The sequence below is a fragment of the Vidua macroura genome, chromosome 11, assembly GCF_024509145.1.
Source record: "Vidua macroura isolate BioBank_ID:100142 chromosome 11, ASM2450914v1, whole genome shotgun sequence".
NCBI classification, from domain to species: Eukaryota; Metazoa; Chordata; class Aves; order Passeriformes; family Viduidae; genus Vidua; species Vidua macroura.
In genome coordinates, this window is record NC_071581.1 from 2397819 (window position 1) to 2415442 (window position 17624).

General features: G+C 44.8%; 2 protein-coding genes across 4 annotated transcripts; one reads left to right on the forward strand and one right to left on the reverse strand.

Moving 5' to 3' along the window:
• Positions 1–933: 933 nt before the first annotated feature.
• TK2 (thymidine kinase 2) lies at positions 934–14233 on the reverse strand. 3 transcript variants are annotated; one of them, XM_053987731.1, is made up of 11 exons: positions 14094–14233; positions 13343–13380; positions 12514–12588; positions 11091–11144; positions 9037–9126; positions 7615–7688; positions 4992–5080; positions 4615–4694; positions 2386–2466; positions 1851–1992; positions 934–1051 (listed from the first exon to the last, which is right to left on the reverse strand). In XM_053987731.1, exons 1-10 carry the CDS (start codon positions 14188–14190, stop codon positions 1894–1896), a joined length of 777 nt encoding a protein of 258 aa, XP_053843706.1. In that variant the 5' UTR covers positions 14191–14233; the 3' UTR covers positions 934–1051; positions 1851–1893. The 3 variants fall into 3 exon arrangements, with proteins under 3 accessions (XP_053843706.1, XP_053843705.1, XP_053843707.1); XM_053987730.1 differs by lacking the exon at positions 934–1051 and having other exon boundaries at positions 1543–1992; XM_053987732.1 differs by lacking the exons at positions 934–1051; positions 14094–14233 and adding an exon at positions 13938–14080 and having other exon boundaries at positions 1543–1992.
• Positions 14148–17601, forward strand: CKLF (chemokine like factor). Its single transcript, XM_053987739.1, has 4 exons — positions 14148–14463; positions 14540–14698; positions 15522–15617; positions 17212–17601. The coding sequence occupies exons 1-4, from the start codon at positions 14395–14397 to the stop codon at positions 17335–17337; spliced, it is 450 nt and encodes a 149-aa protein (XP_053843714.1). The 5' UTR covers positions 14148–14394; the 3' UTR covers positions 17338–17601.
• The last annotated feature ends 23 nt before the right edge of the window (positions 17602–17624 follow it).

The following is a 17624-nucleotide window of genomic DNA, read 5'->3' on the forward strand; positions in this document are numbered from 1 at the left end:
CTGGGGAGGGATACAGCTGTTCCCATGCTAAATGGAATATCTGCAAGCCTCTGAACCTTTTGTTTGGTGGGTACCACCCCAAGGGATCAAGACTGAACATTGATCTGCCCACGGACATCAAAATTCCAACAATCCAGCCTTGTTGCTGTGAGATCTCTCCACTACCTACTCTCACCCTTGCCTTCCATACTTTGTGCTATTTTGTGTCTGAATAGAAAAGAACCCAAAGAGCTGCACCCCTCCTTTCTACTGCAATTCAATTGTTTGGAAGTCACAGAATTACTGAGGTTGGAAAACACCTTGGAGGGCTTTGGGTGCAGCCTGTAAGGCAGCGCTGTGACCCAGCCCCAGCACTGCGTGCCACGCCCGGACTGCCCTGGAGCTGCAGGGTCAGCGTGGCTGCAGTGCAGAGCGCAGCCCCTGCCCCGTGACCTCATGGCAGTGGCCTTGGCACAGCCACCCAGCCTGGCCAGAGGCTGAGCCTCAGCAGAGCCTTCCCATTCCTACCCAAGGGCCATCACCCCAGCTAGCTGAGGGTCAGCTCAGTGCCCTCCCTCCTCCAGACCATCAGAAAAGGTTAAACAGGGCTGTTCCCAGCATGGATCCCAGGGGATGCCATTCCCACTGCTCTGGGCCCAGCCATCAGCCAGGTCCCATCCCAGCCAAGCTGGGGCTGCAGCTTCTCCAGGAGATGCCATGGGAGAGGGCCTCAAAGGCTCTGCTGAATTCCAGGGAGACACATCCACAGCCTTTCCCTCACCCACCAGGAGGGACACGTGGCTGGGGAAGATGAGGTGGGCCAGGCAGGACCTGCCCCTCTGTTCTGGTTTGAAAGCAAAACCAGTGAGAGACTCCAAGTCAGAAATACAATTTATTGGGAAAAGAAAAAAAAAGAAGACAAAAATACACACAATGATACAAAAGAAAGACCACTGGCAAAGTCAGAATACAACCTGACACCCCTTTGGCCAGCGTGCTGGTAGCAGTCCAAATTGGAGTGGCTGCAGTCCTCTTGGAGTGGCAGATGTGGTTGCTGTGTATTCTTGGAAACCTGTGGAAAGGCTGACTCTCTGTCTAGAAATTCCTGGATTTATCCAGGTGGGAATGCCTAGCTTCTCCCCCTGGGCGGAGCATCTCACAATGGGCTGATGTTATTTTGAGTCACGAGGTGTGTTCTTAATCACCTGTTAAACAGAACTGGCTCCTGGAGAGTGTTATCTCTGAGTCATGTGGCAAGACATTGATGGGCCAATTAACAGGAGACAAGGAAAACTGTCCAGATGCAACTGCTACTGGATGGTAATAGGAAACATCTTGGTGCTCAGTCTTGGACACCCTCCTAAACCCAGACTGGTGGGGGCTGATCCCGTGGTGATCCCACCCATGCCCTGTGCTCACACTCAGGGTGATCTGCTGGGCCCCAGGGCCAGGCTCACAGCTCTGTCATAAACAAACCTCCCTCAAGCACACACTGGCCATTTGGTGGTGTTTCACCCCAAGGGGCTCATTCAGAGAAACCTGAGATACCCTCCCTCAGAGGGATGTTGTAATAAACCATTTATTTCAAATTACAAAAACAGGGTTGTCTTTGGGGAAAAAAAAAAGAAGAAAGTAAAGTCACTTCTAGGAAGCAGCAATGAAGTGGGAAATGAGGTAAATAGCCATATTTTAGTAAACAGCCATATTTTAGTTGAACACAACTGACACAGTAAAGCTGATGGAAAACCTAAAAACACAAAGGGAATTGGTTCACATTCTGTTCCTGATTGGTATCTGATCATTTCCACAGTGTTCTACAAAGCATAGTACAAAAACAATACCCATTATATTTAAATATTTAAAATACTAACTCAGACTTCAGTAGATGATTTCTGATACAACAGTCACAGGCTTCTATAAACAGCGTTGTCTGTTAGCTGGGTTCAGTATTTGGTCCCGGTTTTCTTCATACTTCTCTACCATTTTCTGCATGTCATGGTCAGCTCCAATAACCTTGGAGAGAAAATGAACACTAGCAATAACTGACACTATAAAACTTGGTTTCTTTTGAACAGAACAGAACAGGACTACCAGTGCAGCCAAACTGGGACACTCCTAGGGATCTGCCCAAGCTGCTTTCTGCTGGGAATTTGGCATTCCCTGAGAAGCTCCACAGCTGATCATGCAAGCAATCCGAGTGAGCAGCCCCTCAAATTCCACTGCAGAGATGGCAGACCCCACTTTTGTGCTATACACCAAGAGCTACCATGTTTGTCTAAGGTTGTCCTTCCCCAAAGGTTATCAGAAAAGCAGATTTATTTACTTTTACCACTAAACAATGCTCCTATTATTTGGAAAGCACAATCCCCCACATGCCTGATTGGTTGTAATCAAAATAATACTCACAAGTACTGGGCAGGAAACTTCAAACAGTGCACGTTTAATAAGCCACTCTTCGTAGAGCTCATGAATAGCTTCTAAATATTCCTAGAAAAGAGGCACTAGAATAATACAAATGCCCAGGGATGACACACATTGCAATATTTATCCATTTGGGAAATAGTTAAGGGACACATATAAAAGCCTGTAACACATATCTTCCACTAACAAAAAATAAAAAGCATAAGGTTTTTGAGAAAAATTAATTCCCAGTACAAAGTTTAACTCCAGGAAGACCTCAAAGACACAGCTTACAGGAGAACAGGGCTCTCAGCTCCTTTTAAGATCAAGCAACCATAATTCTCTCCCACAGGTAAAATGTGGTTCAAGATTTTACAGAGAAAACTACAACAAAGTAAGGACAAAAAGGGCAAGGCTGCAAAGAATAAGTATGGGAGGCACTTTCTGTGTCAGTACGTTTCCCTAGAATTCCCAGTTCACTTTCTTGTAACTCAATTTCCTCTAAAAGCTCTTCTGCCTGTCATGAACTGGCTTTTTTCTTCATGGAGACCACTTCACGTTGCTCTATCATAACTGCTCCCCTCCTCTTCAGCAGAGCTGCAAAATACCACAAGGGCTCTTCAAATCCATTACAGGAGGATTTAGTCTCAAAATTTCACATGGCCCAAAATTTAGCTCTTTGCACAGATCTTCAACTGACAATTGCTTCTCCTGAGCCACCCACCCAGAGCTGCAGAGGGAACTGCATTCATGTCTGGTCAGGCTTCTTTAGAAGCCTTGTGGCATGAGGGGCCATGCTGTGAATTGGCACAGAAATGTTCCATCACCACCATCTGTTTTAAAGCAGATTCCCAAGCTCACAGTTTTCAGGGAGCTGCTCCCTTTCAGCCATAGCAGAGACACTTTTCATGTACAAACATCCTGGTGGGAGCAGACAGCAAAGTGCCCACGGAAACCTCAGCACCTGCAAGGCCAAGGCACCTGTGCTTCACCTGGGTGCTTCTGCACCATTTCCTGGTACAAAGGCAATTGACTTTTACATCCTAGAGAAGATTACCAGTTGATTAATGCTGCACCTAAAGTCAGCTACAGTGCACTGATTACTACAGCAGAACGCCTGGGAGAGTCAGCGTGCATGACAGATCATTTTTTAAAAATAAGTCAAAATTCAATATTCAGGGTTTAGTTTGCAGTGGAAACAGCTGCACTGTAGGAATATAAAAAGGTAAAAGACTTTAGAAAGTGTAGAAACATCTTAGAAAGTAGACAAAACCTCACAGAGGCAATAGAATTAGAGTCACTCACAAATTTAGCCTTTGAATTTAGACCTCAGAAAGGTCGAGATTTGTCAAAACCTGATGCAGATACTAAACCTGATTTTACACAGCATTGATAATGCTTTAAGTTAAAGTGATAGAGCTTAAAGTAAACAAAAAAAAAAGTGCCTTTATATAGAAAGTTTATAACATTTTTTCCTAGGGTAAGAAATATATACAGTAGTGAAGCTATGTAACGCAAGGTAGTAAATAAGTGACGAGTCAAAGATGGTTTATTTAGGGTAGAAAAAGAGAGGGGGAATTGTAGGAATATAAAAAGGTAAAAGACTTTAGAAAGTGCAGAAAGGCCCCAGAAAGTAGACATAAAGCTGAGAAAGGCTGGGAAATTTCTAAACCTTTTCATGAGTAAGCTAGGAAGTTAAGAACCAAGTGAATACATTTATATTTATCACAAGGAACAAGAAAGAACAAGAACTTATTGATAGCTCAAGATGTGAAAAGTCCTAGATATATGCTTTGCAAAGATAGAAAAAGTTTCAATCTTAAGGAATGAATTATTGTGTATTGTTTGAGGTTCATAGAAGTCCTTTTGTTAATGTTAAACCCACGTGGGTCCTTTTCTAATTGGTTAATGACTTTACACCTTTTCTTTTATGCTGTTGGTTCAAGGAATATGTAAAAAAAGGCTTTGCATGGGCTGCCATCTTGCCTCTGATCTGTGTTTGCACGGATGTTGTTATTTTCCTGTGTCTCTTGCTTTTTGCTTGTATGATACAGACAGATAACAAATCCTCAGTCTGCAGCCAGTCAGGGTCCTGTCCCGTTTGTGAGACACGGACCCATCCGGGAGACTGCACCACATTCTGGCAATACACTCAGGGTACAATTTTAGTATTTAGATTGGAATTGTTCCTTTTCAAAGCTCCTTGTAAGCACATATATCAGAGGAACTCCTTACCAAAGGAATGACTTTTTCCTCTTCCCTGCATCGTGTCTTTAGCCTCTCATAACAAACTTTAGGAGATGTCTGCAAATAAACTGCAGGAACAAAAATGTTAATAGCTATGTTCAAGGATCAGCTTTAAAAGCAAATAAGAAACTCACTTCACAAACTATAGAAGGGAAGGATCCTCGCTTGGGTACCAACACTGGACCTCCCCTTTGGCACTACCATGAACCACCCACAAACCCAAGCTGTCTAATGATGGTCACTTTTATACTGAATAATGTGATTATTTATGAGCCAAGAAACAAGAATTTTTGGTTTAGAAATTTTTTTCTCCCAGAAAGGAAACCCACCACAAACACAGCCCTCCAGACACATCAAGATGTTACCTATCAAATCAACTGAAACATCAGTGTTGTTCTGGATCCAGTCAAACCATTCACTTAGGACAGCATAATCCACCTCTGGCATTTTTCCACTGAACAAACAAACACAAGAGGCATCACTCACTGAGCAGCATGCAGAGAGTGATCAACTCCAAACTCTCATTTTGCTCACCTGACCAGAATCCCTCCCCATTGAAAAAGAAGGCCAACATCATGCCCATGCAAATTGAAGGTCACATAAACCATTGTTTATAAAATAGAAAGACCAAATATTTTCCTTTTTTTTTTTTTCTTTAATTACTCAATGGTATTTATTGCTCAGGTTCTCTGTGTCAGCATCAGTTCAAATCTATCCCAGGGCATGTCACCAGAAGGGCTGGATTTACTGAGCAGCACCAACAATTCTTTACAGAAGCCACAGTAAAAGGCAGCAAAAATATAATGTCAATGTGTCAATAAATTTACTCCCACTGTAAGAAATATTTGTGGAAAAAGTAGTGAAATATTCAATATGCTTAACTCTGAACTCAAGAGCACAGAATGCTGGAGACAAATGTCCCAAAGTAATCTCAGCAACAATAAAGTATCAGAGAACTAAAGTAAAAGGGAGTTACTGAGGACATGTTAAGAATCACATACTATGTTTTTATTAGTGTCTCAATTTTCACTTATTACCATGTTCCTGATTGTCAAATATTACTAATTTTACAGTATCCTCTCTTCAAAACTGGTGGCAGTAACACATACCCCATATTCTTTCCTAAACACTTCTGCAATAGAAAAAAATGTTAAGAAGATGGAGGTGGGAGGCTCCTGTGCCCTCTAGCTGAATGATTAAGACCAGTTAGGCCATTTTAAATAGGACTGAAAAAAAATATTCCACGGATTTCTAAACCAGTCCCCTGGCAACTTGCTTTGATCACTTGCAAAATTGAGCAAAAGTAATAAATATATTTCCCTAAGTATGGAAAAAAGCAAAATCCCTGTTTGTACCACATCCCCTTTTGATCTGCCATCCATAAGTGGGGTAACATTGGTCACTGCTGCTCCTCTTGATAGTCACATCAATTCTGGGTAGCAGGGATCTACATCAGCCAAACTGATTGAGCTACTTTTCTACAGGATAGATGGAGGAAACAGGAAGGCTGAAAGGAACTAGAAATAAGAAAAAGCTCCACTGTTCTTACCCTAAAAGACAAATACATCCAGGTCAATTCTGCACTGACCTGCCCTACGGACAGCACATCTTTGCTTTCCCTGGGTAATCCTGAGAGGACTCTGGCTCAAGATCCATAAAGATACAGGGTATATAAAAAGCACCAAATGGTGTTTGCACTTCCAAAGTTTGCTGGAATTTGACTGCTACCAAGTCAGGTTTTTACTGCCTAAGTCCAACATGAACAGAGTTTCTATCCTAACCAGTGATGGACTCAGAGGGACAGTGAACTGCAGTGCTCACCTACAGCACACTCTGCACACTCATGTGCACACACTTAAGACTCACCTAACACAGCCAGACTGACTCATTTTTTAATGTGTCACAAAACAGCTACTTTCATACATTCCTCAATGATTCCTTGTTTTAGCTATAATCCTTTTACACATCCTTTTCTTTTGGCTTGCTGTTGGTGCTATCAGTTGCCTTCTAGCTTGCTGTAACAAAACAGAGCAAATGCCTTTTTTTCAACATTTAAAAAGTACTGAAGCCACAAAACATCTTAGATGCCCTTAAAATTGTTGTTATTATTAACTCACAGTGTTGCCACAAACAGATTTAGCCTCATGACAACTAAGTCTTTGGGAAAAAGGCAGTTTGTCTAGAATGACAAAAGAAGCCAGTAACAAAAAAAGAGGACATTTCAGGCTGCTTGCACTGTGTGTGGACTGGGATGAGTAACTTCCAAAGGCTTTCCCGTGGCAGAGAGGTGCTCATGCAGCATGGATGACACCTTGTGGCACAAACTGGATTTGTCCCTCAAGGCCACTGAAAAACCCAGCAAAACCCATCTGTCACATACATTCCTCGACAGGAGGCCAGCATTCCAAACAAACAAAGCCCTGATTCCTGCACTATTTCAGTTACTTTGGGAAGGGCAAGTTACACCTAGGGCAGTTAGGTGTAACTCTTGTAATTGCTCTTTCTTTACTCACAGCCTACCAAGGCTCGCAATCTATTTTGATCTTATTAATCCTGATTCTGAGCAAGAGCACAGGACTTGAGATCCCGCTTGCAAGAAATGCCTATCCTGGATGCCAGGCTGGATAACACTGCCCCAGTTCTCTCCCTCCTACAGTCTTAGTCTATCTTTGTGGTTTTTTACCTGTCCAGCATGTGGTTGATTCAAGCAAGATTTGGGTATTCAGCTGGAGAGCAGATAACATCAACAGATGGTGTCTAAATAATACTGAGTGCTAAATACTCAGGAGCACTGCTGAAGAAGATTTTCCAGTCCTACAGGAAATGGGAAGCACAGCCCATACCAAACACAGTGCCACTCCAACACAGAACTGGCAGATTTCACAGGCCCCTTAAATGCAGCACATTACCGAAGAAATTATCATTTGATTAGATATATATTTAAAATAATGAATCCAAGAAAGTAAAGCAGAAAACCATATCCCATACCTGCGATAGAGGTTTTCCACAAAAACGTGTTTTGCACTGTGAATCGACCGCTCCATCATCCTTATGGGGGAAATCTGCAACACAAAACCTGACTCTTGTCATTTTTCTCACTCATACGGCACATATGAAACACCATTTTCAAATCTTGTGAGAAACAAACTTACTGGGAGGGTGGGAACCACAAAGCAAACAAGGACTCCTGATCTCACTCTGATTTGTTATTCAGACACCAGTTCAAAGCTAAGTGCTCAGCATTCAGCTGAGCAGAAGAAGGTAACTCAGGGTACAAAAAGACAGCAATCCATTTGGGATCTGCAGGACAATGGGAATTATTGCTCCCCAAAGTGCTGCCACATCCCATGCATTGCTGGGTCACAGCACAGGGCTGATATCAGACACGGTCAAGAAAGGAAGCAGGACTTTTAAAAGAAGTAACTGCAGCTGACAGAGCCCTGGCCTCAGCCAGTCCTGCACGTGTTCCACCAGCACTTCATGCTGGAGCAGGGAGATCCTCTGACACTCCTGGGCCTGGCAGAGCAACTTCTCATCCAGGTTTCTGCACATTAACAAAGCAAAAATGGCTCCAGCAAGGCTCAAATGACAAAAAAGCGAAGATTGAAACAGAGGGAAATCCTCAGGAATTCTTGAATGAACTTCTTCTCCAACAGAACAGGATTTCTATTGTCTTGGAAAAACACTTCTTCCAAAAACATAATGATTATGTGTGTCACTTTCATATTTGGCACTGCCAAAAGTCTGCCCCAACACAAACTCAGAAAACAGAACATAAGAACAATCAGTAAAATATAAGCATGGCATCTAAGACCAGGTCTTGTAATCAGGGAATGGAAGACAGCATAGAATGTAACAAAAGGTGTTTGAAGGAGAAAAGAATAGAGAAATCTTGATAAAAAGGTAGGATGTGAAATTTAATATTAAAAAAAAGAAAAAAAAATACGAGGAAAAAAAAAGGATGTCAACCCCTGAAAAATGAATAGAAAATGGTAGTGGAAGTATTTTGCATAAACAGAAGAAGCAATGGCTAAATTTGTACTAGACAGCACAAAGCAGTACTATGAATTCTAACACGAGATTACTTGGTGTTTGCCAAAGATTTGAAATAATGAAATTACAGACAAGTCACTGACATAAAATGAGGAAGAGATTTGTACAAGCCTAGCCCTGGACGGTGTGCCCAAATAGCAGGATCAGTTTGGGGAAGTTGTGAGCAGGCAGGAGGCAGAGGTTTTACCCCCAGAGCACACGCTGAGCATATCAATGTCTGCACCACAGAAATTCCTACTCACTGCAGGAACAAAGAATGAATGCACACAGCATCCTAACTCTTGAACACAAGGTTAACAGGATTTAGCACTCATAACCACATCTAATTACTCTGAAAATTAAAAGAAGTTTCCTTACCATGGGCCTAGTGTGCTGCTCCAGCATGGTCAGCTGGACATAGGTCTGCAGAGTTATCCCCCACCTGGATGCATCCTGGTACATTAAGCCCTGGGGTCAGAGATGGAAGCAGGACAGATGGACATTTGTTAGGACAAACAGCACAACAGGAAGTTGGGTATTTAGGAAGCTTTTTCCCTACAACAGCATGGCTCTAAGAAGTGCACTAAAACATCAGGTTCGACCAAAATGAAGTGATCATTTGCTCTCCACAATGGAGATGCAGAATTACAGCCCTGTCCCTACAGACACTGAGTGGGAGGCTGGCTGAAGTCAGCAGGAATTAGTTACTCTGCACATGGAACAGTCATAACAAAGTAATGAAAAAAACCCCATCTACTCCTCTATTTTTGTGCCCTGACAGACCCTCAGTACACCCAGTGCATCCAGAAATCATACAGGGTTCTAAGTTCGGTCTGGGCCTCAGAAAAGGTGTCCTTTAATGCAGGCAGCTGTTCTTCCCAAAGCATCCTCACAGCAGCTCTCAGGTAGCTGTTCCACTTTCTGATTGCTGCAATTCCACACACATAGAATTTACATACAACAACCTATCCTGCACAGCAGAAAAAGGATCTCACTCAAAATAAAACATCATTCAGTGTCTGTTGGCTGAGGTAACAAGTTTTAAGCCAGCAGCAAAGCTTCAGCCCACAGGTCTGACCTTCTGCTTTGCTCCCTGCCAAGATCAGACTTTCTCAGCACTCCAAAGCTGCTGTGGGGTCCTGCAACACATGCCCCACCCCTTTACTAACAATCAGAAAGGCATTAGCAACTCCTAGGAGGGACAATTTACTGTTCCAGAGGGCCTGTGCCAACACTGATGGTATTTAACAGATGTCAGGGCAAATATGGCTTGGGGTGTGTCCACAATGCAGATTGCAGAGCCTTAGCACAAACCCCTGTCTCAGCCACACTGGGGTTTCTGCACAGTGGCTGAGCCCCAAGCACAAGGCTGACAGCAGGGACCACTTCCAGCACCCCAGCAAGGCCAGTGGGCAGCTGTAGCTGGGACCAAGGACATCCTGGGGGGAACAGTTCAAGAAGCCTTGGCCACCCAAAAGACAATGGAAGCCCTCAACTCCTCACTGGGCTGAATTTTCCTTACCTGCAGCAGCCACAGGATCACAGATTCATGCAGTGTTAAAGAGTTGGAATGGACCTTAAAGCCCCTCCAGTGCCACCCCTGCCATGGCAGGGACACCTCCCACTGTCCCAGGCTGCTCCAAGCCCCAATGTCCAACCTGGCCTTGGGCACTGCCAGGGATCCAGGGGCAGCCCCAGCTGCTCTGGGCACCCTGTGCCAGGGCCTGCCCACCCTCCCAGGGAAGACTTTCTTCCATACATCCAACCTAAACTACCTTTCTTTAAATTTGTCCCCTTTCCCCCCCCTGTCCTGGCACTGCAGTTCCTGAGGAATTGTCCCTCTCTGGGTTCCCTGCAGCCCCTCAGACCCTGGAAGGAACTGTGAGCTCTCCACACAACCTTATCCTGTCCAGGTTGAGCAGCCCCAGCTCTGCCAGCCTGGCCCCACAGGGGAGGTGCTCCAGTCCCCTCAGCACCTCCATGGCCTCCTCTGGACTCACTCCAACAGTTCCATGTCTTTCTTATGTTGGGGGCACCAGAACTGTTCACAGAACTCCAGTCCAACAACATTAACTGACCAGATCCAGCTCTCACTCACCCCACCTCGAGTGACATCCTTCCCTTCTTTGTAACAGGCACAAGCACATTTAGAAACAACTGCCACAGTCAGGGCTTACCTTCCTGGGAATTGCTTTAACTCACCCCACCAGACACCCAGTCCTTGCCAAAACCACATTTTATGTGCTATGTTTCTATTACATGTATGTCTTAATCACAGCAGAAGCTCTTTTGCTTCGTGGAGCTTTACTTTTTGCTGTGTGAGATTTGGATCACACCTTTTGTAGCAGTTTTGCTGGCTGATAAAAAGCCATCACACATGTCTTGCTAAAAGAACAGTCACTGTAACTGCAGAAATAATTTCTGCCACTTACCAGGATATTATGACCTCGAACATTTCTCCACTTGGTCAAGGGTTCCTTCAAAACCTGGTTAAAAAGAATTACTCCATGTTAAACACATCTTAGATTCAAGATACTCAGTGTGACTGTACAAGTGTACAACTATTTTTAAGGACGACTTGTGCAGTAAATCAGAGTATTCAGGACTTGTATTGGAAAGCTCATCACACTCAAAAAACCAGCACTGAATTCTGTAACACAGAAGGTAATAATGAACACTGCTAAAAATAGAGACATAACAATATTCAAAGTCTTAGCATTTTTAAACACTGGTAAGATTACTCATAAGCCTGGAGAGAATTTTTTTTTTGAGTCAAAATCAGTGCCACGAAAGGGAAAGCACAGCTTAGCAGATACTTAGCATTTCAATGACAAGCCCATCCCCTCACAAATTAACTTCTCTGGAAGTAATACTTGTCAGCAAAGGAAGAGGATCAGACTGCCACCACATTCGTTTTCATTTTATTTTTATGTTCTAACAAACAAAAATTTATTCAAATCTTTTACAAAATTAATCAGAAAAGCTTCTACCCTGAATAATAAAATCACAAGAAACCTGCCTGGTTCAAATAGGGTCCAAATCTGCAATAATACTATAGAGTCAGGCCAAAGAGAATCTCATCAGCCTGGGAACTTAAGTAGCTACTTAAAAATGCTGCACTGTATGCAAATTAAAGTCTGTTATCCTTTGGATTAACAGTTAATTACTTCATAAGGATAATTCCTGTTAAATTACCAAATAACACCTGGCAACCCAGCATTTCTATGAGGACTCCTAAAACTTATTGCCAAATGTGTTGCCAGGTCTATTGGGGAAAGCATTAATATCTGTTGTACAAGAACAATTGCTCACTGAGGTTTGACCTTGATTTTGTTTAAAATGCAACAAGCCTGCCCTTCCCCTAACCTGGTTCTAAACAACACAAAATCAAATACCAGATGAGTCTAAGAAATCTCCTGAAACAGTTCTAACAGATTTTCCTTTTTTTAAAAAAGCCATCTATTCACTGGGATCTCTGTTACATGGCATAGGTATTTTTACATAATAATTCTTTACTTTGCTTTTACCAGACCCATCTGAGATTCAGTGACATGAAATGGCAAACAGGCAAGTCCAAACATGCCCATGCTCTGTAGGTTGCTGTTATTTTATAAAGGCACAAACACTGATTCACAGGTTTTACTGGTATTTTGGCATCCAGTACATACTACATGTGATCTACATTTCTCTGCTGCAATTTGACTTTAAAAAGTTGGGGTGGTGCCCCAGCAAGCCCCAGCAAGCCCCTGGCTCAGCCCCTGCTGCTCCCTCCTCATGCACACAAGGTCATGTTGGATCAAAGACAAGCAGCTGGTCAGTGAGGGAAATAAGGACAAAGAAATGTGCATCCAGTACCTCAATGCTGGTAGTTTGTGCAAAATAATCCAGGCATGTTGTTTTTCCACTGGCAATGTTGCCCTCAATACAGATCTGGTGAAAAACAGAGTCACTTTGAGACCCACACTGTGGCAGAGCAGTGACAGCGTGTTACAAATGCCCCCTGCCCGTTGCAATGCCAGCTCCCTACACTGGGAAGAGATTATTTCATGGGGATCCATTTGGATGTTGTGACTCTCCCAGACCACCACTTTTTCCCTCCCTGCAACCCCCACAGCCAGCCCCTGTCCTGCTTCCAGCTTCCTTCCCCTTCCCAGGACCCCAGGGGTTCCAGAGGGTCACCTGCTGCTCCTCACTCTCCACAACCCACCTCAGAGACCTGACTCTCAACTTCAAATAAGTGCCAGCTGAAGTAATAACTTCAGCATCCATTATATAGATAGCTTAAACCTTAAGAGTGATCACATTTTTATTTTCTGAAATCTAAACAACTAAAATAAACTAAGAGATTTTTTTTCAACTGTCTTAAAATAATTTATAGCCCGGGGGGGTTATATAAGGCAATGGCAAGGCTACACATGCAACACTGAACCCAAACTGCCACCTGTCCTGACACAAGGCCTCACAATTTTTGCACAGATGTCCCCCAATTTTACTACATTTTTCAGAACTAGACCAGCGTAGCCTTGCACAGAGTATCACCCAGTGACAGACCCACCACTACACAGTGACACATCTATCTACAGCCTACGGTTGCCAATACACACACACTCAATTTAGAATGGAATTACAATGAAAGACACTGTACTTTTTTACTTTGTTTACTGAACAAAATGCAAATACTTACAATTCTCTTTCTAGCATCTTTTTTTATCAGATGCTTATCTAGAATGGAAATAAACAACAGTTAAAATCAAAGCGGTCTCATAACCTAGTTACACTGAGTCTTTTACTGTGAGACCCTCCAGGCTAGTTTTAGGTTCCCTAGACTATTTTCTAAATTATCAGCCGTCAAGATTTTCTAATTATTGGGTCATGTGACAAACACACTGTGGCACCGACTGACACAGATTTCGCTACAGTTCTCCACTGTCCCTGACACTGACAAGAGTCCGAGGGTGAGTGCTCACACTGTCTCCAGGTTTTTGCTACATCTGCTGCTCCTCAGTGGGTTTGCACAGGGGAAAAATGGATTTTAGAAAGACCAGTTGGAGCAGCACCCACTGGCCTCAGAGGCCCGGCGGGGTAAGGGTGAGGATTACAGAGCAGCTCCTAAACGAGCACCTCACACTTCAAAAGAGCAGTAAAAACCCCATCCAAGCCAAGCTGAGCTTACAAGACCAAGCATGGCAGGAAGGCAGGGACGGGCTCGGCAGTCACCCCCGGTCAGAGCTCCAGTCTGACCCCGCTCCTGCTGCTCCAAAGCCGCTCCAGACTCTGACCTCTCTCCTGCTCCCCCGGAGCCGCGCCCGGGTCTGACCCCGCTCCGGCTCCCCCGAAGCCGCTCCAGCGCATCCCGAGGGCCCGCAGGAAGCCAAAGCCGGGCCCAGGGGCGGCCGCCCGGCCCAGCCCAGCCCGCGGTTCCGCCCCGTACTTACGGTCGGCAACGGCGCGGGGCCCGCCCGCTGAGGGGCCCAGCACGGCACTGCCCGCGCCCCGCCGGCCCCACGCCCAGGCCGCGCCCCGCCGCCACATAGCCCATCCCCGCTGCCTCCCGGACCGCACCGGACCGGCTCCGCCCCGCCCCGGCCCTTCCGCCGCCGAGCCATCACTTCCTCCGCCCCGGCGCTCTGAGGTGGGGCTGGTTCGGCGCCGGCCCCGGGATCACCTGTGGGATCAGCCCCGGCATCGTCCCGGGGTCCCGGTCCCGCCGCGCACCGCCCGGGCCGTTCGGCCGCCATGGTGCTGCTGGAAGTGGACCGGGCCTTTCCCCGCTCGGCGCGGGGCGTGCTGAAAATCGCCCGCACGGTACGGCCGGGGGCGGCCCGGGACCCGCGGGCAAGGCCCGGGCCGGCGCTGACCCCCGTCCTCTCCTGTCCCGCAGGTGGTGGCGCTCACCGTCCTCATCTGCTTCGTGGCCTCGGGCGCGCACGAGGCCTGCATGGCGCTGGCCGGCATGGAGACGGTGATCACCGTCCTGTCCCTGCTGCTCTACCTGCTGAGGCTCGACGTGCGGATGCGGTGCCTCTTCTGGCCGCTGGCTGTGAGTACCCGTGGGCTCCGAGTGCCGGGGTGCTCTGGCTGTGAGTACTGATGGCTGTGAGTACCCGTGTCCCCGGCCGTGAGTATTGATGGACTCTGGGTACCCATATCCCCCGGCCGTGAGTATCAATGTCCCCTAACTGTGGGTTCTCCTGTCTCCTGGCTGTGGGTACCACTGTCCCCAGTGTCCCGTAGCTGTAGGTTCTCCTGTCCCCTGGCTGTGAGTCATGCTGTCCCTTGGCTGTTGTGGCCGCTGGCTGTGAGCACCAGCAGGCCTGTGACCAGGAGGGATCACCTGTCCCAGGGGACATTGTCAGAGGCTCAGTGATTGTTTCTGTACAGGTAAGGCAAGCCCCAGTTCTGTGGAGGTTGAGGCAGTTTTTCCTAAGGGAGCATTCTGTTCCATCAGTTCCTGGATGGCTGCTGGGTCCGATAACAGCCCCTCCCAGCACAGGCACTGTTTGTCTCGCTGTGTAACATCTTCACATCACAAATTAGTCACACATTTTCACTCAAATACTAACCAGTTCTCCTCTTACCTCCCTTTTGTACATGTATTTGCTGCTTCAGTGTATCAGATGTAGCCAAGCCGCAAAAATTTGATGCAAAAACAACAGAAGAATGGTAAAACAAGGAACTTTTACTATAAACGCTCTTTTTGCAATCAAACCACTGGGTGTCAGTGTCCTCTCACAGAGATATTGCTGTAGCTCTGTTTTCATGGCAGTCGAGCTGTTTTTAACTCCCTTCTCTGCTGGAAGCTCTCCACACTCCTTCAGGCCTATATTTCAGAATAAATATTTTGCTTCCACTGGCTGTTTCAGGATATTTTCAACTCGGTGATTGCAGCGTTGTTCCTCCTCGTTGTGAGCTTGTTTGCAATAATAGTCAAGACCAACGAGGGGACATTGGCTGGAGGAGTAAGTAGGAACATTGTTAATGAATTTCAGTTCTTAGAGTGCGGCGATTTGAACCTCTTAGTACGCTCACATTGTGGTAGGGCCATGCAAACAACTGTCTTGGAAGAGCACTCTCAGCAGTAGCAAACAAGATACATTCAGAGCATCTCACTAAAACAAAATAATCCTCCCATTTCTAGTAATCTAAAGATGTTACAAGACTTAGGAATTACTGCAGAGAAGTACTGAAACACAGAAAATTTCTAGAGTTTTTAAGTAACCTACATTTGCTACCATAGCTTGAAATCCTAGGTGGGAGAATCCCTAGCTCTTTTAAGACTACCCAGTTTGGTTACTACTTGAGAAAAAATGCCAACTGTCCTAAAAAGAGCTGAAACTTTTTAACAGACATGCTGGTACCTCCCTCCTGGCATGTACACTGTTTTTTCTTACGCAACCTGAGGAATTATGTCAGTTAAAAAGGGGTTTTGTTCATACTATGATTATAAGAATTTTGTGTTCTTAAGATGAAATCAGTTTAATAGTTTAAGTAACTGGTATTTTTAATTCAAATGGCAATTAATGTAATTAACCTTAATAAACAATAAGGAGGGGAAGAAAACCCCTCCGTTTTGAAAGTCTCTAGAAATACAAGATAAGCTGAAATGTGACAAGCAACCAAAAGAAACCTAAAACCTGCCACAGAGCTCTTTCAAACTCAGGACATGATGAGGGGGAAAGCTGATGGCTTCACTGGCAATGACATTCTAAGCAAAAAGGAGACTTTCTGATAGAGTGACTCTGCTGGAATAGAATTTATATTCTCAGGTGTGAAGTTCACAGAAATTAAAGGTGGGAGCAGGAGACTGAGCAGGTAGCTGGGAACACAAGTTTGGGTGGAACATGTGACATCTTGAGTGTTGGGAGAGACAGAATCACTCCCAGCCTGTTCTCCTGAGGCACAGACTGCCTGAGCTGTGCTCTCCCAAGAGCTCTCCTGAAAATAACTCCCCTGATCAGATAATTCAGTGCTTGCATAAAAAACCCAAGTGTGCATGTGAGATGGGGCTGAAGGGCAGGAGCTGAGTGAGTTAACTCAGTGGCTTCTCTGCAAACACATTTTTCCAGTTAGCTGCCTGAGGTTGTCTTATTTTTAAATAATTTAGTACATTTTCTTCAATTTGGAATATGTTTCCCATTCAGAGCTTCAGAGGAAAAGAGCATTTTCCTGCTGGGCTTGTTTCTAGGAATACTGACTTTTCCCCTTGACTTTTCTCAGGGCCGGTCCCATTAATTAAGCAACCCTTAAAGGGACAGAAGGGCTTTCATTTAAGATAAAAGCATTGTCTGGCATAATGCAGCATTAGCTTGGCTTTCAAGGAGAGCACCACACTACCTCCAAGGCCTGACCCAAACATCAAACAGAGCAGGCTGTAGACAGCTCTCTGAAAGGCCGATGGGATGTAAATGTAGGTGTTACTTAATTTATCAGCTGTTTCAAATCACATACATTTTCATGGCCAGAACCAAGTTAGGAAGATGTGTTTACTGATGAGTCACTACAGTAAAAGTTTGAGACTGATTGGGGGAACTAATTTTATGGTAATTTTTATAGGTGTTGGGTCTCATATTGCTTGTTCTCTGCATTGCCGACGTGGTTCTTCTTTGGAAGAAGATTAGCCTTGATAAAGCAAGAGGAAGGAGTGCTCCTGCCAATAATTACATGTCAGTGGAAGAATGAGTTCTCCATTCTGTTTTCCCACTCTCTGTTAAAGCATTTGTATTTTCACATGCACACTTTTGAATTTCCTGTGCACTGATATTTCTGCAAGTATCATTCATAAGGTTTTGTAGTTTTCCAAATGCACTTTCAGCATTGCAATTTCACCAGTTAAAGTTTCAGAGAAAATTGTCGTGTTTTTCTAAACTTACTTATGTTTTTACTGGTATGAAAATTATTTTCATGGTTGTCTTCTTTCTCTAATAAAAAGAAAATACAAACAGGCTTAAGTGCATTATTTAATCTTA